Source organism: Lepisosteus platostomus, chromosome 7, assembly GCF_059453375.1.
Source record: "Lepisosteus platostomus isolate fLepPlt1 chromosome 7, fLepPlt1.hap1, whole genome shotgun sequence".
In the NCBI taxonomy this organism is placed as follows: domain Eukaryota; kingdom Metazoa; phylum Chordata; class Actinopteri; order Semionotiformes; family Lepisosteidae; genus Lepisosteus; species Lepisosteus platostomus.
Genome location: NC_142617.1, coordinates 60,955,281 through 60,980,089, shown reverse-complemented (window position 1 = coordinate 60,980,089; position 24,809 = coordinate 60,955,281). Strand labels below are relative to the sequence as shown.

General features: G+C 39.6%; 1 protein-coding gene and 1 long non-coding RNA gene across 2 annotated transcripts in view; one reads left to right on the top strand and one right to left on the bottom strand.

Annotated features, from left to right (window-relative positions):
* tmem266 (transmembrane protein 266) overlaps positions 1–24,809 on the top strand; it is an 83,441-nt gene that overhangs the window by 43,868 nt on the left and 14,764 nt on the right. Inside the window, exons 4-7 of the mRNA XM_088641560.1 lie at positions 12,751–12,905; positions 14,846–14,919; positions 20,171–20,227; positions 21,164–21,302. Of these exons, the coding sequence (XP_088497686.1) occupies positions 12,751–12,905; positions 14,846–14,919; positions 20,171–20,227; positions 21,164–21,302 (425 nt within the window). The remainder of the gene's footprint in view (positions 1–12,750; positions 12,906–14,845; positions 14,920–20,170; positions 20,228–21,163; positions 21,303–24,809) is intronic.
* Positions 10,130–10,921, bottom strand: LOC148659396 (uncharacterized). The gene is made up of 2 exons (XR_015940594.1): positions 10,825–10,921; positions 10,130–10,280 (listed from the first exon to the last, which is right to left on the bottom strand). It is a non-coding gene; the product is annotated as an uncharacterized LOC148659396 (long non-coding RNA).

The following is a 24,809-nucleotide window of genomic DNA, read 5'->3' as shown; positions in this document are numbered from 1 at the left end:
TATAGGGTGATATGCCTGCTGGCTAGTATAGTGACATATCACATATCTTGCAGGTTCTAAGATGTTCAGATTCACTTTTATTTCAGATTGGGGAGTCGTCTCCTAACTTCAGGTTTAGCATTTGTGTTAGCCGAATCATTTCATAGTACATGTTTCATTAAGCCAGAAATTATTAACTAGATTGTTTGTACTAAATGAAACCAGGGGACTATGTAGCAATCACTACAACGAATGTAGATCAGAAAGGATAGGCAGATATTGAATCATCATGCTTAATAAAATGTATTATTGTGCCCGGAAACATTTCATATCTGTCAATTCTTTTTATAAAGCCGCTGTTCCCTTTTCAAACTCTACTGCTTTTGAGCTGTCGAAAACTATAAACAAACTAACAGGTCTGGAAGAATCTGCAGTTCAACAAATTATTAGGTATTGATTTTTTTTAATTAGCAGTAATGCCACAGCCACAGCTAAGATAACTAATACAGTTTAGCTTTGCAAAGATTGGAAACAGTCATGTGTAAATGTATAGTAGAGACAGCAGTCAGAATCTACAATCAAATATTGAAGCAGTTGGCTCTGTACACAGTATTCTTTTTTCACCACTGTAGTTTTGTGACTTTTATTGAATGAATGAATGAATGAATGAATGAATGAATGAAGCTTTTTGGCATTTAAAATCTAACATCCATGTGCAAGGGACTTTTACTGTGTCTGCTCTTCTATTTTCCCTTTTTGCCAGCTGTTTCCATCAAAGCAGATACAGCACTTGTTCCTTGTTCTCCTGAAGCTTTTACTGCAGTTCGTAGTATTTCCTGGAGTTGATTTTTGAAAAGGTCAGCGCTTGGAGAATCGAATGCCTATGAACTACTGAGCACTGCAAATTAAGTCTCTGAAGCATATTTGCCTCTGTCAGTTTGCAAGGCTTAAACAAACTGATTGTGCTGTGCAAATCATGATTGTTTGCTTACTAAGCTCTTTCATTCTGGCTTAATTAATGTGACAAGACATCAAAAGGATCTTTTTAAGATGACCTTATGATATTGGGATGGCAGGGGCGATGTGTCCAAAGATAGGTGTTTTAATAGATATGAGAAGCACAGATAACGTTCGCTTTGAAACAGGCTTTGTAAAATATAAGGTCCTCTTCTACACTGGTGATGGGATCCCTTTATCCAGTCACTTTATGTATACCGTGGGGATTTTGCTGGAGCTCTGTGTTTCACCTTGCTCTTCCTCGGACGTATTGATTAATTTTAGAATTTAATCTACCTCCTCTGTTCCCAGTCTGGTACAGCTCAATCTTTCACTCCTTCCTCTACAGCTGCAGTGCTAGTGAGGTCTTCATTTGACTGCCTGCAGTGCACTGATCTCAGCACTGTGCTGTGCATTCAGAATAAAAACCCAAAAGCACAAAGCTTTAAGTCTACATTGCACTGAGGAAAACATGGGCCTGCTCCACCACTGGACTGAGCTTGACTTTCAGGAAAGTGACACCATAGAGGGGATGTCTGGCCCTTCATCAGGACGGTGAGTTATTTAGGAGAATGTTCCCATCAGGGATTTGACTTTTTTGCTGGGTGAGCAATTTTTTTTCCAGGCAGCACATGCGGTAATTGGCATTAGCAAATGAGAATGGCAGCCTAGCGACGATTCTGAACTTTGTGTCCGGACCTTAATGTAGGGCAGTGCTCACTTAAAAAAAAAAGAGAACTATACTTTAGGCCAAATCCTAATTAGCTCAAACCACCAAATAACCACCATTACCAGCATACTTAAAAGACATATTTTGAGTGGGCAGTTTGGCAGGATGGTTTGCTGCCAAATATACAATTTTATTTTGTTCTCGCCTTTTCTCCAGATATTTAGCCTCTTCAGAATTTAAAGAGTGTTAAAGCATAAATGTCATGTACTGCTGTTGAAGTAAAGAGGTTTGGTATGAAGGCTTCCTGCCTGAAAACTTTCCTTTGTTCTCAGCTTCCAGTGCCAGTTGACGAAATCGCAGTGACCGTTTCCGAGAGTTTGCATGTTTTTCAGAGGAAGGCACACAAGACAAAGCATAGTTTTGTTTTTTTAAGGAACCTATTGAGGTAACTGTTTAGATTCCAGGTGATTCTTAAGAGAGATCTTGCATTGGATATGACTTTGAGTTGATGAGAATGGTCTTTCACCACTTGAGAGATGTCCATTTTGATATGGCTCAATGTGAGATGCCGGGCTTTACAGGGTTACAGTATTAGGTATTTTCAGTTGCACAGAGGCTGCAGTTGATAACATGACAGGGAGGAAAGAAGCTGAGACCTCTTTGCCATGTAGGGTAAGTGATGATGGCTTTGCTGATTTTCGACTCGCTTTCTCGGTTTCTCAAGATGACAGCGTTCCAGAGTGCCTTCACACTGCCCTTGACTCTGTAGATTGACGATGATCACTTCAACATACCACTGTTTGCTTGTGTACATTTTGTCTTTAGCAGAGTGGATTCTGTCTTCCACTGTAGTGATTTTCCCTGCAGTCAAGTGTTAAAAACCCATTCCCTTTTCAGAACTGTGACTACAGTGCATCCTGCAGACAAATCTATCTCTGTTTCTCCACTTAATAAATACTTATCTTTTACAGCTCAGCTTAATGTGCTCCCCCCTATATTAGGTTTTCCTGCTCTAAGCAATCCATCTTGGCAATTTCACAGTTCACAATAGTATTTTCTGTAGGTCTTATTAAATTAACACCTTCTCACATGGTGGTGAGCACAATATATTTGCTCTTCTGAATGTATTATGAAACTACACCTACTGTAGAGTTAAAGTTTTTCTTGTTGACTGTAATTGCAATGTACTAGAAAAGTCTATTACTGACTGTGTTTTAGAGCCAAGCAGTTATTCTGTTGAAACATTTGGATGTTTTGTACTTTATTTAATACGCAGGTGCTTAAATATATGGCATTATAAAGTAGTTTATGCAGAATTATCCAGGGCCTTTAGATAAAGTTGTAAGAGATGCTACAGTGTTCTGACTTTAAATAAGAAGTTGTTCAACTGCAATATCCCTTTAGTAAGAGGGAAAAGGGAATTTTTGAAAATACATTTTTGAACCAATACATTAATTTATTTTTTAGAATTGAACATAATATACAATGAAACATATAAATGACTTATTAAATCTATTTTCTGAACTGTAGATTCCCTGGATTGGTCAGTATGACAATTTGCAAGGAACCTTTTAAATAGTGCAGAGTTTCTTTGGTTACAACATGCAGTCAGCTTTATGTCTTCACTTAATTTGGGAGTTAATGGATCATGTGTTCCTAAAAATAATATAGTGCAATGTACAATGAGAAATGACATGCTGCATATGACTATGTATTGTATATACAGTAGTTTTATTTTGGTTAATACCCCAACAATGCATGAAAAATGAAAAGGTAAAAAGAAAACCTTGTCAGTAGTACTGGGTCACTCCAAGCTTGTAAGAATTTTACTACATCCAAAAGATCCATAAGGCAAGCATGCTGTCTATGGCTTAAATTATTCATATCAAACGCTTTGCTCCTCTGAAGGGGAATATATAGTCCCTAGAAAAAAAACGTTCTTGTTCTTTATCTGCATGGCAGCTACTGCCGTTCTCATGTCAGCTGTAATGAATTAAAGACCTTTCGAAAATGCCAGCACTTTTTTGTTCTTGCAAAAATCACAACTGTGACACTTTCTCCTTCTCTGCCTGGGAAATACAACAGAAACAAAGTAAAGGCATTAGGCTGGAAATCTGAAGTGTGTATTAACACCCAGCCTCTGGATGATTAATCACATCGAATGTTTACAGTGCTCTTTATAAAGCAAGGCTAATTTAATTGACCTCCTGACAACCTTATTTCCTTCACTGTACACTTGGCTTTAGTATACTCTGCTCACCTCGTGCTTACCTCTAGTATGCTTCTTTCTCCCAAAACAGTATGGAATGTGTTTTCTAATTTCTCTGCTGGAGTTTTAATTACATAACTCTCTATACTCTACAGTGGGCTGTAAAATTGAAATTTGTGCCATCCTTTATGAACAAAAGAGATGACGGCCATTGAACTAGTTTGTGTTTGGTTCTTAGCGGGATTAGACGGATGAATGCTCTAGTGTAAAAACAGTTCCCCACTTTTGTTTTCGACTCATCTTCCACAGCTTTGGGGGAAACCTAAAACCAAAATCATCCTTAATCATCATTCCGATTATTGCAAAATTTGCAACCTGCCTTTTGCAGTTGCTTTCAGAATACTGAACCTTTTTTTAGCATTTTAGCAGCACTGTGTGTTATTAAACATGCAAATCATTTAAACTTCCTTTGTGTCTTGAATGTGACCACCATAAAGCATTATCAAATTTAAGACACTTCATATAAACAGCTTCCTGCAACACTATAGGAGCATTGTAGCCCATTGTGCAATTGTACACTATGTGAGCATTGTGTGCTTGTAGAAATGAACCAAGGCAGCTGGTATTTTTCTTTTATGTGGATGTTCTGGTGTTCCTGCCCTCGAATGCAGGTGAGTTTTACCCATTCTGCTAAGGTGCAGGAGACAACTGCAGAAAATTTCCTGCGGGACACATTTATTGAGCATTTGACTGAAAACAGGACACTGGAGACATCAGTTGCTTCACTGAAAATGTGTCAAAATAAAGCCTTCATGATTTTCCAAACAGAATAATGATGACACCCTATAGTGAAAGTGTCTTAATCTGTACAAACAAATTACAAAGATTTATTATTGGATAAAACAGAATTTCTTTGTATTTTCTGCTCACAATTATTTTGCTAGAGCTGTATATAAAAGAACAGGATGGGGTATTGGAAGAGGAGGCAGTGAAGCACGCAAATTGTCTTATAAATGCGGCAGAAATGGGTTATTTTTGGTACTTATGATCCTCATTGAAATCCTCTAGCACTGCCAAAGTCACCAGTGTCTTGGTAACGTATTTCTTTAAATATTGTGTCTAAATATTGGACTTTATTATTCTTTATTTGAACACATTCATTTTTCACTTTTCTTCCTTCTGATACTATTATTGCCCAGAGTAACTATTCATGAGGTGAATTCATGAGAGGTGAATTCATGTAGTGAAGATCTGAAAATCCACTAGAGGAAACTTAGATTGGTAGCTACTGTAACATGCTTTCCCACTTTCCTCCCTGTCTTTTGAATTTTTTATTGTGTTAATTGTAGACATGGAAGTGCTAGAGGGAAACAATGTCAGTTTGACGTGTTTCCTACCTAGACAGTACGGCCAACCTGATTTCCTGCTGCTCATGGGCATATAGTCTAGCAGAGGGCTGTAGTAAGCAGGAGCTTAAACCTGCAGACAAAGGGCACAGGACAGGATACCCCATGAAAGACATGAGTTCTTTTTAGAAAAATCTCTTGTGTTTGCATTAAGCTAGTACTGAGCACACAAAATGACCTTTCAGGGAACCAATGATGCTCAATAAGCTAGAACAGCTGATTGAATATTGTGGTGCGTTTTTTTCATGAGGAATACTAAATGGATTTCAGGGGCTGCACTTAATCATTACTAAGGCTGTGAGCATCCAACGATCAATGTAATTACATGTCTAAACCAGCAGACCAGTGTTTTCTGATTTATCAACATATTTTCATGATATTTAAAGAAAAAAATATATTTTATTTTTTTCCTAGAATATCCCAATAAACTCTTTTATTTATCTTTAGATAAATACATTTTTTAACGAGGTCGTAGTTTGCTAACTATTCCCTGTACTAATATATTGAAGAACCATCTCCAAAATGATTGCGCAATAGGTAGTTAAGAACTGCACATTGATCAGAAGCATTGATCCCAGGTATATTAAAGCAAATATAATTCTAATATACTGTACTGCCCCTGGTTCTTTCTTTCATACCCTTCAGAAGCATTTTATTTCTGCGCTGCATGGTATGGCTTAAAGTGTTCTGGGGATTGATTGTGATAGAGAGTTGTTCCAAACACATGAAATTGTTTGGTAGTGTTGTAGTGGTTATTCCATTATAATAATCCCCACACACACACACACACACACACACACACACACACACACACACACACACACACACACACACACACACACACACACACACACACACACACACACACACACACACACACACACACACACACCTTGGTAGTGCTCCTTGTAATTAGAAAAGATAATTATATTCACACTGTATCTATATGCAAAACGATGAGTGGTGAAACTTATAAGAATTAATTGCATTTATACAGCTCACTTCATACAAAATGTTACCAAAATGATCCGCCTACAGAAAGGGACCCAAAGACGTTCAGCCCCACCTGGGTAATAAGCAGTAGCCACCTGCCCCACTACACTACAGATCAGATATACATTTAAGGAGGGCTTTCCTATGTCACATTGTGCAAGCCCAGAATGGGATTTAGCCAGAACACCAGAGTCAACACCTTTAGTCTTGTGAACAGTGTGGTGGGATCTTTAACATCAATTAGTCAGGACCTCAATTCATTTGTAATCTGAAGGAGAGTACCTCCTGCAAGCACTGTCACTATGTCCCCAGTCACTATACTGAGGCAGTTCATGATCAATTCTGATCTAGAGGTGTGCCGCCTACTGTTACTGTTGTCATTGAAATGTTGGAATGTAATTAAATATTTCTAGAAATGTTATTTTGATGTCACTCTACCATAACAGTAATGGTGTTTTTGGCATTAGGTTTTATTGAATAATTTGCATCACTTCAGTTGTGGTAGAAATAAGTTCAGCAAAAGACTTCCATTCTTCTGCTTAGTGCAAAGTCTTTCTTTTCGGAGTGGCAGGAGATGTCAGTGCTGAATTTTTGTATTGCTGTTAGAATATATCAGTTTTTGCTTTGATTGTCTTGCATTTTTAAATGCAAGGTATGAACGGATTCTTTCCTCGTCTGGTTCACAAACAAGCAATTACATTTCACTGTGGAATACATATTCACTTGTTTTATTGGGTTCTCCGGAAATGTAGTAATGGGAACAAGCAGAATGGACAGCCCATGACAGGACTCTGACTTCACCACATAATATGCTCAGAGGCCTGTGGTAGAGGGCTTGCCATCTGGAGAAGAGAGGATCACTTATCTGTCTTGAGCCAAAATGTTGATTGCTAACAGCGTGATTATGCCTTTATTTGATTACTCTGAAAATGTTTACAGCACTTAAGTTTCTCTGCCAAGCAGATTGGAAGCTATATATACGAAAGGGCAGAAGAATTAGATTTGGGTAGGTGTGGTTTCTGAAGCCATTAATAACACCTTTACGAACCCAAAATTGTTGCCAGGAATTAGAAATCCAAATTATTTAGATTCCCGTTTCCCTTGAACTTCTTAAAAAACTGTGATTTCCTCTCGGGCAGATGAGATTTGGAATTCTCACTTTCCTTCTTTTTTGTACGCATTTATTTTCACGGAAAGGCATCGCCCTCAAGACTGTCCAGTCTAGTAAGCATCACACTGCATGTGCCTTAAATCTTTAATACATTCCATGTGGTCCCTTGAACAGGAGACATCTGTCTCACTGGGCCTCCTGGGAGGGTATTGTTAATAAATAATTTAAAATATAATTGTAGGAGATGGAAGCTTTCTACCTGTCACAACTGTGTTCTAACTACAAGCTTCCGCTCAGATCCAGCCTCTGCGGGAGAGGTCTCAGGGGACGGGCCTCTGTGTCGTCCATGATGAGAGATGGCCGTTGGTGCTGCATTTTGCCTGAAGGTGTTGCTGACATGTCTTGTGTTCGGTTTTGCAGCACCACTGCCCCATCAGACCAGGCTGAGCAAGAAGATCAGTCAGTCAATTGCAACACACCTGCTTTTTCCTGACCGTAGCAGCACAGCAAATCATGAGTTAAACTGCCCCATCAGAAGATAGACTATGAAAAAATACAAGCCATTTAACCAATCAAGTTGATCTAAAAAATATTCATGAAACAGGGTGACTTCAGGTATGGTTGCATTACACAAAAAATTGCAATGCCCCAAAATTCATTCTTGTACAATCCTTTATTATAATTTACAATGGTACCTGTCTGTTAAGTACCAGTCTACAATATGCATTGGTGAATTTAACAACCCCTTTTTTTGCTTCGATGTACTGTTTTATATGGTTTGTTACAGGAACAACATTTGACTTAGCAGGGTACAGTCTTGTCTAGGAATAAAGGCTTTTTTTAAATTGAAGGCGTTAGAGTGTGCAAGACAGGCACAGCAGAAAACGGAAGGGATCAAGTTGAAGTTGTTTGTCTCAGGGTGAGCGTAATTCACTGTGCGTAAGACTGGCCCAGTAATCTCAGGTAAGATGCCAAAAAAAAAACACGTTACCTCTGGTGGTGAGTTCTTGAGGGCAGAATCCTGTGCTGTTTTAGTAAATTCAGTTAACCTTCAAATATGTGAACCAGATAATTCAGGTTATCAGACAAATTCAGGTCTTCTTTTTAAAATAAATTCTGTACTTTTTTGGATCACAGAGTTCATGAAAAAAGGCCATATCTGTGTGCTGTAAAGCTGCAAAAAGAGAATTATTATTTAGCCTATGTATTGTAATTTTCAAGGTCATCATTCCTTGATAAAGTTTTGATCTTAAAATGTAAGTGTTATATTATGCTGTCAAGACTGCATGGACTCAATCTCCCTTTGACCGTGATTATTTCAGTATTCAACAATCAAGAGTCCTCCATGTCAGATAAGCACTTAAGAGGAAAGAAAGCTGGCACCAAGCTGCACAATTTTCCATTCCAGCTGGACTACAGGTGTGGATCTCGGTATCCACTGTGAACGAAAGCCAGGGAAACCAGACGGGGATTTTGGGTAGGCAAGCATTTCTCCAGAAAACCGATAAAGCAGAACACCAGGGGAGGGGATGAGAGTCAAAGACCCAAGCTGTCACCAGACAGAGGAGTGAGGCCTCCTGAAAGGGAAACAGCTCTTCTTGAATATCTACATTCGTCAGCGCTTTCACTACCCTATTCCTAAACCCTGTCTGCTACTTCCTGCACCTAGTATTTCTAAGGTCAAACTGACATGCTCTTAGAGCTGTATACAAACTGAAGTGCAAAGCAACATAAGCAGGGATGGTATTTCTTCTGTAAATATGAGATGGCGGGGACTTTTCTACAGGAAGCCACCTAAGATAGCGATCCAAGAGTTAAAAATGTGTCCCTGCATTTCCTTGTTTCTAGAAACCAGAAAATCACATGAATGAAAGGCTCCTCTATACCACTGTCCCTCTTGTTTATAGTGAAATCATTTTGAATTCCCTGAAAAGATTTGTGACTCTGTGGGTGAGAAGGATGTTGAATAGGAACTATAAAAGAGGCGCTGCACAGAGAAACTCCAAGTCGCCTTGGTTTTCTGGATCCTCTGCTAGTTTGGGTTTTTTTTCTGCTGATGATGTGTACCTGGAGCAGTGATTGAAATGGAGAAGGCTGTTATCTGTACCGGTGACAGAGTGGCACAGTGGTTAGCATTGTTGCTTTGCAGTACTGGGGCCTTGGGTTCAATTCTGAACCTGTGGTACTGTCTGTGTGGAGTTCGCATGTTCTCATTGTGTTTGTATGGGCTTTCCTCCTGCTGCTTCAGTTTCCTTCCACAGTCAAAAACATGCTGCTAGGTTAATTTGCTTCTGGGAAAATTGGCTGAGGTGTGGGCGTGTCAGTGTGCGCCCTGCAATGGACTGGTGTCCTGTCCAGGTTGTATCCTGCCTTGTGCTCATTGCTTGCCTAGATAGGCTCCTGAATTGGCTGCTCTCATAATGTCCTGTCGTACTGTGGTCCTGAATTGGATAAAGGTATTAGAAAATGGATGTTATCTGTACACTTTGTGCCTGGTTAGTCTGGTTGATGACTGCAAATTAAAGGATTGATAAAAATGTTCTGTATATTCATAGAATGTTGAAGATATCATTTGGTCATAAGTATTTTTTGTACATCGATAGATAAGATTGAAATAATCTGTTAGGATTCCATCATGTTGCTACAGTTGTATTATATACTGATGCAGGATGGAGTAATTAATGGTGTGCTTCTCTTTGTAACACATGTGGAGAGCAGCAATTTCATTAATTAGCTGCCAAAGTAAATGATTTAAAAAGCGTAACAGCTGGGGATTCCTTTTAATTCATATTAATTAATGTCACAATTAGTACATCACAGAGCTTGTTCTTGATGGTTGTTCTCTTCAACTACAAAAGTGCCTGACCCAGGGTCTGTCATTCTCTCCTGGCATGTCCTCACAGCTGCTGTAGCACCCTAGAAGACAATGGACACTACTAACTGAGAAAGAAAACTAATTAATACCTTTTTTGCATTAAAGTGCCAAGAACGTTATTTTACAGAGACATACCTACAAAACCTTTTTTTTGCCCGCATGCAATCAGGAGTTTTATTTTTTAACAAGAATTTTAAAAGGTTTGTATTGGAATATAGTATCATCTATGTGAAAAAAAGTATCTGAGGGTAATTCTGTCATTAAAGAAAGACATGTATATGAACAAACTTAAAGGTGTACTAATGAATGTTTTGAAGTAATGACAGGGAGGTAAATGATCCTTAAATGAATTAATAAAACCCTGCCCCTTAGATACCAAAGGCAATATTATCAGTGTCTGAGAGAAAATCGAATAACACCTAAAATATGCTTCAGGCCTTAAACTGAATATTTGCTTTGTTTTATCATTGTAAAAAAACAAACAAACATTGAGAGAATTGTTATCCCCTTACTGCATAGTGTTGAAGTGTAAATATTTTAAATTGGATCTTTTCACGACTCCTTTCAGAGTTTCCTGAGACTGACCTTCAGCAAGCCTGAATCGTCTCATTGTTTGTCAGGAGTGCTGTACGCTGTGTCTGGTGCTGCTTCGCTCCACAATGCAGTTTCACTAGACTTGTGTTTAACTGCTCGTGTGTAGCACAGCTCCCTCTGCTGTTGTTATGGAAAGGTCATCAAGCCTTACAAACCGCTCATTAAAATAAATATTTATACAGTATATTCACATTGTATGGCAAGAGAGTAGAGCATGGACTGATTTTTAATGCAACAGGATATCATATCCTGTGTGCCGACAGACCATGGGAGTCAAAGTACAGTCCAGAACATAGTCCAAAAATATTGTCTTGCAATACAACTCCAGGAATAACATTTTGTGTGCATTTGTGATATTTTATTTTAAAGCAAACTTTCATTGAAAACTTTTCAGAACTGAATTATATCTAATAAATATGTAGAGACTATTACAAAATGTGCTTCTCCAAGCCATAAAGTGCTGTTGTATCATGTAGGACCATGTAGGAGCAACAGTAAAGAATAATCCAGAGAAAAGTGTTTTGTATCTTCAAATGACTGCTAATCGTGGGAAAAGTGTATCTTTTTAGAGTTACAATGGAAATTGTAGAAACGCTGTACTGTCTTTGCTTCTCCATTGATTAAATTCCAGCATATACCTCTAGTTCTGACTTTTCTAATATTTTTAACCAAACTGGCTTACATTTCAACAATTTCACAAGTTGGATATTTTTCCAAAGAAATTCAGGCGAAGTATCTTACTCAATGGTACAACAGCAGTGTCTCTCCAAGTATTAACTTACATCCTTCCAGTTGCAGATAAACTTACATCCTTCCAGTTAAAGATACCTTCACCCCTGGTCCTGCGGAGCTCCGATCCAGCTACAGTATCTTGGAGGTCACCTGTTAAAGATTGCAACACCTGTAAACTCCTGACGAATTAAGCAAATGATCAAGTTATTTAAGACAAATCTGGTCTCTCACTGGTGAACAGTACTTGGATGTTAGTACTAATCGATCTCTAAATTACTTCCTTTAATACGTCACGTGTTTATCTGATCACAGTGGAATTGTATGTCTTTAGAAACTGGTGAGCTGCAAAACCTGCTGAACGGGGGCTTTCCAGGACGAGGGTAGGAGACCCCTGTATCAGGGAAAATGATCATAAGAGGTCAATTTTATCCTCCATATAACCTTACATCACTTCATCTCAATCCCATTTAGAGCACCATCATTTGATGAACGCTCCCATTTTGCTCCCATTCCCAACACAAAGCTCTCCTGGGACTATGTGAGCTTCCCCAGGCAAGAATAAGCAGATGCAGTCTCATTGAAGTCAGTTGTACATTCTTCTTATTTAAGGTCTGACTTGTGGTCTGGACTTTTATGTGATATTTTTAATGATTTTAATTTTTAAATTTGTCTGTTGCATTTTTCAAAATATACTTTAGCCAGTCTTCAAGGTGCAGCATGTTGATTTTGAATCCCATCAGCTAATATTCAGATCTGTAGCAATGGTTGCAAGCAGGATACTGTCTTTGCAGTTTTATGTGTCCAATCACCAGAGGTAAAATGATTTCAGCACCTTCTTTTCTAATCTAGTTTCTGCTGGCTTTTAAGTCTTCTTTCTCTTCCTTCTTTCCTGCTCCTTTCCTTTCCGCCTCTTAAGTCAACCTAGTGGATTCTTCAGAATCAACAGTGAAGCATCAACAGGGAGATACAGTATAAGTGGGAGCAATAGCAGTGTTCATGTAAAACTAAGAAGAAGGTGGCCTTTCTGTATGCAAAGGATTGAGGGAGTACGAACAAGCTACCCAAAGCCAATAATCTTGCGTCTTTAAAGAAACAGCTGGATGGCATCCTTAGATGAAGACTGGCTCAATGACTTCTTTTCATTTGCATCGGCTCTTATGTTCTTATTCCTCCCTTTGTCTCCAGCTCTAACTGGCTGAAGCCCTGCTGCGGGCAGAGGGCGGCTCTTTGGCAGGTGTTTCTGCTCAGCGCAGGCCTCAACTGCTTCCTGGTGGCCTGCGTCGTGCTGGTGGTGGTTCTGCTGGCCCTGGAGCTTCTCATAGACACCAAGCTGCTGCAGTGTGAGTACCACCTACTGATGTGATCCCAGGGTGTGGGTTTGAACTGTGGCTACAGAAGCCATCTTTTTCACACAGAGAGGTACCGGGTTTGCATGAACAGCAGCAGGATTATTTTTAAGAGCATATTATCAGAACACATTTTTATATGGTATTTGAATAGGATAATGTGGTACTGTTACATCAAATTTTCCAATACACAGTACTAAGAGCTTTTATAGAGAGTTTTTTATGCTGTTACTTGGTTTCCTTGAGAAATTATTTTCTTTCAGTTTTGAAATAGTTTCCCCTGCTTAATTATTCATTATATTTTTTTATTATATTAATATATAATAATTGAGAGCATTTCAACTTATTATACTACCAAGGTTTTTTCCCTTGTACTCTGTACTGACTCTGACCAAAGTTTCACACCTGGTCATCCTTTGTCTTTTACTCAGACTTTGAACAGGCCCCAAAACCCTGAAGGGTTCTGCCCAGCAGCATTTCACCAAATGTTTTTTCCTTATAAACATATTACATTAAATCTGTGATGCAAAATATGGAAAAATACAATTATTCAACAACTGATTCTTGTTCTGTGCTAGAAAATGGTGTTGTACCGTAGGGTCTGGATAAAATATATCCTTATAATGGGTGAAATATTAGTCTACAGATTTACCTGGGGAAACTCAGGTCTCCTCTGAGTTTTAAAATAAATTCTGCCTCAAACTTGAGACCAAAGAAAAGAACACAGTACTTCTCGATCAAGCACATTTAATAAAGCCTTTCTTCAGCCTCCTCATTTGATAGCAAGGTGGCAGATAGCAGTTTGTGAACCGAAAAACATTTTTAGAGTGTGGCAAAACTGGCTCTGCGTGCTGACAGTGAAGTTAATTAGAGGCTCTTCTCACCACTTGGCAGGGATGTTTTCTGTGACAGGATGTCAGATACTGTTCTGTGGCCTCACCTGATTAAAAACATATTCATTTTATGGATTTTGGGCATATTAAATAGTTATAAATCTACAAGAATGGCTAGCACCGTTCCTCGCAGGGAATTTTATGTTTGAAGTGCACAAAAAAAGAGGGAGCAAAATTAGACTGGCCATAGAAAACCACTTGGTGTGCAGCTACAGAACAGGAACTTGGGTGCAGTAGTCTGAAAGATCTGGAGCGTCCCCTACATTAAGATTCGCCGTCGTCAGTGGTATTTCTTCTGTGGCAAAAAATTAGATTTTAACTGTGTGAACTGAAAATGAACTGACTGGTCTCCTGCGGGCCAAACTCCTCGCTGATTATGTGAGGAATCCCAGAGTCTCTCCTTTCAGTGATATCAGGGACTTGCTTCATGGATCACAAGGCCCTGTGTATTACAATTTATTCTGGTGGCCTTTTGTGGGGCTCGCAAGATAGATTGGAGAACAGGAGGGAGGGAAAGGAAGACAAATGCAACAAGGCAAGATTAGTGGATGAATAAATAGAGAGACAACGGCCTGGCATGTCGATTAATGGAGGGAAGGATGGGGGAGATAAATGAGCTGAAGGACTGATCCATGAATGGAAGAACAAAGACAGATGGGGCACGAGCGGCCGTACGATTAAAATGCGTGGAGGAAGAGATGAATGGAAACACAGAAATATGAGGATATCCCGATGAGCTCTGGAGAAGGAGGCAGGAGCCTTTGAGAACTGAGGTAGGCCAAGGTGCCAGCCTGCAACACGTGCAGGACTTTCTGTGAGAAAACATATCCATCGGAAGAGCTGTTATCCTATTTTATCCTAAAATCCCAAATTCCACAGTGCTCTGCACCAAAACAAAATGAGTCGGACATTTGAAAATGAGGTTTACAATTATATCAAACTAAGCAAAGACTGTCTAGATGGGGAGTTATGGGCAGGCATTCCCCTTCTCATTTTGACAGGTTCTGCAACTTTTTTCCTGCTTTGTCTTTTTATTTTCAGTTACAAATGCATTCCAGTTTGCCAGCATCATTCACTGGATCAGCCTTGTTATCCTGTCTGTGTTCTTCACTGAGGTAAGCATGCTCACAAACATTGGTCCCAGTTAATACTTTCCTTTTGTATTACTTTGGTCCTCTGAGAAGGAGTGATATTCGGAAATGTGTGGTTGGGGGAAAAATGGTTCTCATTTCTCAACGTGGACGGGTTACAGCATTGTTATGTGTTACGACCCCAAGTGTCTAGGGGTAAAGTGGTGAGGAACTAGAGTGGTGCCGAAGAAAGGAAAATAACAAACGAAATGGAGATGGCTAGGACAGTGAGGGAAAGCTAACCTGACTGCAAAAGAAAACCCGAAACACACGGTCTTCTGCGTCTTCACCCTAGCTAACCTCCACTGACTACCCAAAACCATCCAAGACAAACAGCACTCACCCGTACTAAACTAGTGTTACTAACACAAAATCAACTAAGTGTGGAGAATGTACCCAACAACCTAAACTAACCTTATACACAAGTTCACACAAAAACACAAGTGAACTAGGAATACAAATAAGGGAAAACAATAGTAATCAACAGGAACAAGGTACAAAGAACCCAAAAGTTGAGCATATAACATGTTAGGGCAAGCTAATGGCAAAACAAGGATGAACACGCAAACAAACAAAAGTACAAAGAAACTAACAGAAACCAACAAAACAACAAAGCCGAAGCTATACAAAAAAAAACTCTTGTTCCTTACCCTTGTTATCACGCTTCCTAGTCCCTCAAGAGAACCCACCTGCTTCCAAGAGAATTATCCTAAATGTTACACCCCTGTACCCCTAGACACTTGGGGTCATAACATTATTGGGGGCTCGTCCGGGATATCGAATTCCCGTCCTAAGGATTTTTTTTTGTGTTGCAGAATTTTGGTGTTGGTACTTTTGTGCATTTTGGGACTGTCATTTGTGTTATTTGGTATTTGTTTATTGAATAAGGACTGGTTTAGGATTTTCGATTTGTGGATTGTGTTTTTGACAAGGTACTGTAGTTACGGCTGCTTTTGATTTGCAAAAGTTTGTGGAGGAACCTTCCTTTGAGCAGCTGGACAAGTGTAGGAAGGACGAATTGTTCCAAATTGCTGATCACTTCCGGATTCAAGTATCGGAGCAAGCTCTTAAAAGGGACATCAAGAGAGCTGTGATGGATAGGTTGGTGGAGTTAGAGATCTTTGCACTAGCGAGCAAGGACACTGGTTCTCCTGGGGCTGGTGCTAAACCTGCTATGGTTGTGGAAGAACAGGACCAGGTGCAGGGGGTGGCTGAAGACCTATCGGAGGCTGAGGTCAAGGCCACTGAGTCAAAAAGCGAGACTCGTCTAAAAGTTCGTTTGGCCGCTTGCACATGGAGGCGCAGGAAAAAGCCCAAGTACGCCAGGCAGAATTTGAATTGCGCCTTGCAATTCGTAAGATGGAGATCGAGGCGGAGAAAGAGGTTAAGCTCCGTCAGCTTGAGCTAGAAGCAAGAAGGAATGCTCCTGCTGCGCAGCCGACCCGCTCCGAGGCCTCTAGTGTGTCTCCTTTGCAAGATCCACTCTCTACCACCTTCAATGTAAGTAAGCACATTGCTTTAGTTCCTCTGTTTAGGGAGACGGAAGTTATGTTCGTAATTTGGTAAATCATTTGATTCTGATTGAGGCTTCAGTCATGAAAACCTGTGTAGATAAGTGCTTCATAAGTATTAAATCTTCTGCATTGTATCCGCTGGCTCCATGCTTTGGGGAACCAGCAGCGACCTCTGGACATGGAGGCGCTGTGTTGCCTTTTCTCTTGTTGGATGGAACGAGGAAAGCAGATACAGGCTGGGGAGGAAGGGGCACATGCAAAAAGCACAGCATAATTGAATGCAAGAGGTAGATTGAAAAAGCCCCGTCTTTGGCTGTCACTGGCTGTGTTTTTATATGAATTAACAAATGTGTAAGACTCGCTCGTCTGGTCATAGCTAGTTAGCTGTTTCCTGTTTTTACGATGCTGGATAGAACGTCAAGTGAGCCTCCTGATTCAGCCATCACTTACAGTAGCTAGATTAATGCACTGTGATTATGTGCAGACCCCCAGCCACATAATATATGACAACTACATTACACTGCCTCAGAGGCTGGTAAATTACTTTGCTTTGCCTCCATTCTTGTCTTAACTCTGCTATAAGTCCCTCCTGTAATGGAGCTCATCTTAGCACTGCGCACTCAGTGCAGGTGCCTGGAAATATGGCTCACTGAAGCCCTCTCCTCCCTCTTTCCCCCCTGCTGGGAAAAACTGCCGCATTCAGTCTTTTCTACACAGGGCTTCTGATTGTTTTCTTAGCTTTTTGCCAGAGACTAAATCAAAGGGGAACTCCAAGAATAGACTACAGTATACGAAAAGCTAATAACTCCCTGCTGAGCCGCTTAAATTTAGTATTCACAAGCAGGGTGTGAGCGTAGTGTTGGCAGTCAAAAGATTTTCACTTTGTTTCCCAGACTGGAAAAGGTATTAGTGTGCAGAGACATGGAATCCCATTCTGAATATATACAATACACAACGGCAGGCGTGCTTTGGGGTACGAGTGCTTATGTTTACTCTGCAGAGCTCTGCATTCATGACTCCAAAAAATGTTTTATGCTCCCAAAACATGCGTACTCTGAAAAGAAACATATAAGAAAGGTCACAAAAGAGAAGAGGCCGTTCGTTCTGTGTAGCACTTGGTTGCTAGCAGCTTCTTGGTCTGAAGACCTCCTCTATTGGTTTATTTGAAGAAAGCTTTTTTTTTTTATTTGATATCAGCTTTAGAAATGTTGGTTTGTAACTGGTTCCAAACTCCCACACTTTTTCCAGTTGAAATACATTTCCCATAAGTTTCCATTACTGTCCTCTGTTGCGCGTTTCACTGTTGATTCTAAAGAAATCTTCTTAGTTGCATTTATTAATGCTTTTGAAGATTTTGAATACTCGAATCAGGTAATGGTCACAGAACATTCATTCTATCTGAGATCCTACTTCATCCTGGGTAAAATTCTTGTACACAGTAGTCAACTGTCTTTGTATTTGGAAACCTGTGTAAGAACAGATTTATTTCACTTTTTGCATACAATGCAAGGCTGTGGGAAATAATTGAACTGATTCTATTTTTCCCTTTCTTAATTAAGCAAGGCAGTTACAAGGAAAAATGTTATGACCATCTCTCCTATATTTTGTAGCCCATGGATTTTGTCTTACATATTTGAAAGAAACCGGCAATAAAACCTAATGCCACTCTTCTGCTTTGGTGAAAACACTCACAGGGACAAGTGATGTCTTCATAAGGTTTACAAGTTAAGGCAGATGAAGATAAACCATGCGATTGATTGATTGGCTCGCTGATATTGCGCATCCCACATGGGACAAGGAAATTAAAACCTTTTCTAGCACAAACAGAAGAGGAAAATTCCACGCTGAAGTTGTAAAAATAAAGAAAATTATGCAATGGTTCAGATGTGGAGCCTCTTCAGTTGTGTGAGAGAAAAGGATTATAGGTATATATAGGATAAGAGGAAGGAAAAAAGACAGTGTGAATGTGGGCTGGAGGAGTGTAAGAGCAAGGGTCTAAGAAGACAGAAATCTGGGATGTGAATTCTAGGGAAAAATCTGTGAATGAGTTGTTTGTTGAAAGATAGAAGAATATTTAAATATTATTATTAGAATATTTACATAAAAAGTTTAAATACAGATCAGAAAAAGAAACTAACTGGTCAATCCAAGTATATTTCTGTCCAGAGCAGGATATATTGAAACCATGTTTATCAAAGCTGTATTTACATATTTCCTGTCACGTTTTTAATGGAGGCAAATAATTAATTAGGAGATCAGCAAGAAGGACTGCATAATGAGTCCTTCTTCTCCTGGTGAACTCAAATGAAAGGAAATCTAAATGATGCTCTTGAGCAGTGACTAAATACACAGCAGGCCCCTACAATGGTTTTTAAAGAACTACAGTATCGGACAAAACCTTGTACAACCTTCAAAGAGCAAGCTCTCCAGAAGACAAAGATGTGTAATTGGTTTTTGAGCCAACTGAAATTAAAACTTCCACACACCTGCCAATAGCACATTTCAAATGTGTCACTTGATGGTGATTTTTTATTGATTGAGGGCTTTTCCATTTTCCCTATGGAAAGGCTCCATCAATTGCTAGTTTAGGAAATAGCAGCTGGTGAGTGGATAGCAGATTCGTTTCAGTCTATGCCTTTTTTAAGAAAGAAACATCCCTTGGTGCTTTTTGTTGACTGTTCATTTTACTAGTATCTTTATTGATATTTAATTTGAATTTGAATGATTTGCCGCAAGCATTACATTTTCTCATTATGGGCAAATGTCCCCTCCCCACCACAACTGTGTGTGGATCAATAAAAACAAGATCCTGCACGCCAACAGTAGCTGAGCTCGGGCAGCTTGTTCATAAAGTGGTAATAGAACAAAAATGAATTACTAGAGAAAAAAAATCATTTCAAGAACAAAGAGAGAGAGAGAAATGGAACTGTGTGACCAAACCATAAGTCAGGGTTTAATTCAGCAGCTTCAGCAGATTCTCTTATCAGTGAAATTGTTTGGACACTCAGCCACTGCTGTGGAATTTATAGATTTGTATTTAATTTATTTGATGAATCAAGGGAAAAAATAGTAAAGTGGTGTGTGTTGGAGGCAGGGCAGTTGATAAATTACAACTATCACAGCAATTGAATGCTGTAAACATAGAAATGCAAATGACTGCATACTGTATGGATTATTTCTTATAATGTATGAAGCTCAGATTTAGTTTTGCTTCATCATTGTCAATTACCCCTGTTCCAGATACCATATCCACTAAAGAGCTGTTTGTGGTTCATGTGCATAAAAAGTGTTTAGAGGCTATCGAAGTCTAAAGGTTTGATTTGAAATCAGGTGAAGAATCCAGGAGATTTCTTGTTTCGGTTATGTATAAGTGGCTATGAAACCCTTGCAGTACTATGGGAACCCTGTAAACTCTATTCCTATCACAAACACCAGTCTAAACCACTTGGAAACAAAATATCGAACACTTGCGATTGCGTAGCATGACAAATCTGTCAACATTCTTTGTTTATTTTTAATGTTGGAACCGACCTAAAAATCAATTGTATTGCTCGTGACGGAAACCGACATGCAGACAGATGGGCTACGAGCGAAATATGTGGATTTGGTCTACTTTCAAATAAGGATTTTTTAAAAAATAAGTAAAATGTGTGTACGAGATAGGGCCTAAATTTATTTTTTAGCAGGCTCTTCAAGGATATCTTCTCTCTTTGTCTCCTCAGACTGTGTTTAGAATCGTTGTGCTGGGTATCTGGGATTACATAGAGAACAAAGTGGAGGTAAGTAGCTCCGGCGTGTCGTCCAGAACCGCGACACAGTGAGGGTAGAGGGCTGGAGGGCGCAAAGCCACCTGGGACTCCACTGGCGAGACCATTGAGTTTCACAGCGGCACAGGGTTCCGTGCGTTTGCTCTTCACGTCTCGGCTCCGGTGTGGGAACCAGAGCTTGAAATTAACTTTGTGGCTCTGGAGCAGAATCCGACGGGGCCGAGGTGCCTGCTTGTTGCTTGTGAGTAACATTCCCCCCCCCCTATTTTTTCCCTTCCAGTGACACCTCGGTCATCTCTCTTAGTCACATTCGTGGGTTTTGGCTCTGAAACGAGGCAGTTGGAAGGATCGTTACTCTAGGCTGTGAGGCGCTTTGAACACTCTAACAGTCTTCAGGATTTCTGGTTAATAATGTATGGACCACCTTCTTTGTGTGGCATCGCACCTCTGAGCTGTTTGTTTCAGAGGGGATCCAAGATTTAAAAATGATTGAATGATCACGCTTGCGGGATGTTAGTGACATGGAATAGGGATCGTAGTTGGACACGGAATTGCTCCTTAAGTCACACTTTCACTGCAAATTTGTAGTGTCATCTAACCAAAGCAGTATCAAACATTGTAAATACATCTGGAGCATCGGACCCTAACAGACCATGGACAAACTCTGCATTGCAGGACAGAAATAAAGAGGGCTACATGAAACTCTGTGGGCTAATGTTGTTCCTAATGATACGGAGGGGTGACCGCTTTTGAGGCCTGAGAAACGCTAGCTGTAAAGTTATTGAGAATACAATAAAACTGTAACAGTGATTTGAAAAGAGCTTTAAAATATCTGTGTGATGTCCACTGTACTCAAGTGAGCTGATGTAACAGAGGCTGGGGCTGGGGCTGGGCCAATCTGAAAGCAGGGCTAGTGAAAAGAGGCGCTGCTTTGTCTTTTGTCCACAGGTGTTTGACGGTGCTGTAATTGTCCTCTCTCTGGCCCCCATGGTGGCCTCCACAGTAGCCAATGGACCCAGCAGCCCCTGGGACGCCATCAGTCTCATCATCACACTGCGCATCTGGAGGGTAAAGAGAATCATTGATGGTGAGTGTATGACGTTTGAGTACCGGAGTGTGTGTCCTGCGTGAAAAGCACTCTCCGCTCTCCAAGAATACAGTGTTTGTCCCCGAGGACATTACGAACTAGAGTTTATTAATGGTGGTAATGGTAGATACTGGTAGGTGGTATAACTGCCTCTGAATACTGTGCCTGATCTGTGGGTTCTCTGCTCAGTGTGTCTGCTCAGGGCAGATTTTGTAGGGGTTGGGACAAAAAGTTTAGCTTGAGAAAGTTGCCGAGCCCAGTCTTCATCAAGTAGAAGAGAACCATTTGGGGATTTTAACCAGGCTGTTGGTGAACCACTGCATACTGTTTGTGTAGAAATTCACAATCCATAGAACACAGGAAAGAGTCATTGCTTTGCACTTAATAAGTTAATAATAATAAATAAGCTTTGCCAACATGTATTGCCATTCAGTTTTCTGCCCTTTGATTTCAGGGTTTTGTCTTTATTTAACCCTGAAATGAACACAATGTGTAAAGATTACAGTAAAACCAACAATAATATATCTTTCTTAAATATATATGCCATTTTTAAGTACTGAAATATATATGTAATTTTTAAGTACTGTGTATCTTATTGCACAATGAACACTGATATTACCATATTAAATTTGTAAATTCACCAATATTAAATTTTGCAGCCAGAATCCTGACCAGATCTAGTGGAAGTGATCGCATTACTCCTATCCTGGAGTCCTTGCACTGGCTTCCTGTCAAGTTTCGTGTCGACTTCAAAATCCTCCTGCATGGCACTGCACTGCATGGCTTGGCACCTCGGTACCTGTCTAAGCTACTATCATCCTACTCCCCACCTCACAACCTTCACTCTTCTAATTCTGGTCTCCTATCTGTCCACCAAGCCTGTCTACACTCTATGGGTGACAGGGCCTTCTCCTGTAATGCCCCAAAGCTCAGGAACTCTCTCCCCAAGGATATCAGAGAGTCACCTTCTCTATAGTCCTTCAAATCTAGACTCAACACCTTCTTCTTTAAGAGAGCCTTTACTTAACTGGTTCTGTTCTTTACCCCTCTGCTCCTAGTATATTCAGTACCCCCATCTATTATTATTATTACCTCCATGTCATTGTATACTTAATGTATTTCCAACAGTTTCACAATATTTAACAGCAGTTTTAAATTGACATAAAAGATGGTAACAAACTGGCAGATTTCAAAGACAATTTGCCAGATGTTGAAGACGTTATACGTTCTTAGCATTTTCATACACACCTCTGTATTACGTCTGTGTTTAACCTTCATGAAACCTACACATATAGGGTGTTGAAATGCACTGAATAATAACGTTATGTAGTCGGCCCTAGAGTATTGACAAATCAATTTTGTGATGGCAACATAGTAATTTTTCCCTTATTGTATGATTTATTTATTACTCATTAGGGCTTCTTTATCGATGTATCTCCATGGTAAATTGCCAGTAAGCTGCAGCAGAGCTTAGCCATCCAAAACACCTATTGATTTTTATTGCTTTCTAAACCTGAGAGTAATGGCTAATGTCCATAATTAATAAACTCAGCGTTCTTAGTTATGCTAAATATATGCATCATTGATTACCAGGTTTCGGTCACCACACATAGTATTGCCTGTAAATTACCACCCCACTGGGCTTTCTCTGAATGAATTCCCATGATCGTGTTCATGCACAGTGACCAGAAATTGAACCTTTAGTCTTCCATTTTACAACGTTGCTTATTTCTCTCAAGCCTTTCTAAAAATCAAATCACATTTTCTCCTGAATTTATAAAACAATCTATAAATAGCAGAAATCTAAACATTTAAGATTGTGATTGATTATGAATCAGTCGTTTTCATAACAATTGATTACTTAGACAAGAGATTTTCAACCAGGGTTCTATGAGGCCTTTGATCCTGATATACGATCCAAGGGGTTCCTAAGAAAACAAAAGTGACATTTTTCACCCCAATTCAAGTGCTATGGAAAATCTGCACTCTCAGTCTGTTCGGACAATATTTAAGTGTGGATTTGTTCACACAGCTCTGGTTGTAAGCAATCCAAATAATAAATAAATGCTCTAAAACGAATTTATAGTGGTTACAGATTTCAATCTCTACTGGGTTCCTTGAGCTCAGAACATATGAAAACCTGTGTCTTGATAAAGTTAAGTACATTTTGGCTTCAGGCGTTCCAATGAATGATCATACGAGTAGTTACAAACAAGAGGCCATTTGTCCCATCTAGGCCACTAGAGATGATAGTAGTTAATGATCCCATTCAGCCCTTTGTTAAAGGAAACCATCGGCCTCCAAGTTGATTTCCAAGTACTGTACTTACAAGAACTGCAAAATCCAGGGGCTGGAACAATTCCTCTCAATGCTGTCTAAGAACACAGGGTGTTACAGAAAATCCCCACCTTCGTCTATTTGCAAAAGACATATGTTTTCCTGGTAACTAAACACATTTTGACAGTTTTCCTTTGGTGTACTCATAAAAAAGACAAATAAATTAAACAGCCAGACCTCTGAATTATTACTTCTGAGAACAAATAACTCCAATTTTTTTCTATATCACAACTGGCATTTTTTTTTTGCATGTTCATGTTTAATTAAGTGTCGCTAATTGGTAATAATTAAACAGTGGAGTTTGCTGGTTGTAAACAGAACAAACTAAGATGATACAATCAGTGGAACGATTTTAATTACAAATTCGCTGTTATTACTGCTATTCTTATTGCCTCAGCCATCACTATCACCATTATCACTGCCATCACTATCACCACTGCCAATACCACCATCATCAGCACTCACCTTTTCTGGCACCATTGTCAGTTTCACCATCACCATAAGCATCACTATTGTGATCATCACAATTATCTTTCCAAAAATCAGTAACAAAAAGTCTCTGTTTTTGTTTTATGCTGTGCTTTTGAATATTGAAAAGTATTCAGCTCAAATGAAAAACACAAAGTAATAAAATACTTTGTAGTACATGTACGTATTGCTTTGAGAAAGTGGATCAGGATCAGTGACTATTTATATTTGAATTCATGTGCAGTATAAAGCTCTTTTGAATATGAAAGGGTTAAGTACTGGATGTTCAGTACTTTGGAGACAGAAGAAAAAATGAAAGGAAGAGAAGGTTGTCATCTGACTATAATCAAATCTGAAGGGTTTGTGGAATAGGCAGATGAACATACGTCAAAATTGGATTTTTATTTTTCCAAACACAACAGCCAGTGTGAAAGAGAAAGAATCTTTCCTCAGCACCTGGTGCCTCTTGATATCAAACAGCATAATTCCACCCCAGAGACTGCCCTTCTGTTCAGTGGACACAAACTCTAGTCTGCCTGCCACTTGAGCATGTGTAATGTGGTGCAGTTCTAGTTCATGTCTCACCGCAGTGTACCACAATGTTTCTCTGTATTCATCTTAATCTTACAGATATAGACTATTATATAGCCACAGGTAGAGATCCTTAGCCACAGAGCCACCACACCACCCCAGAGAGCCACT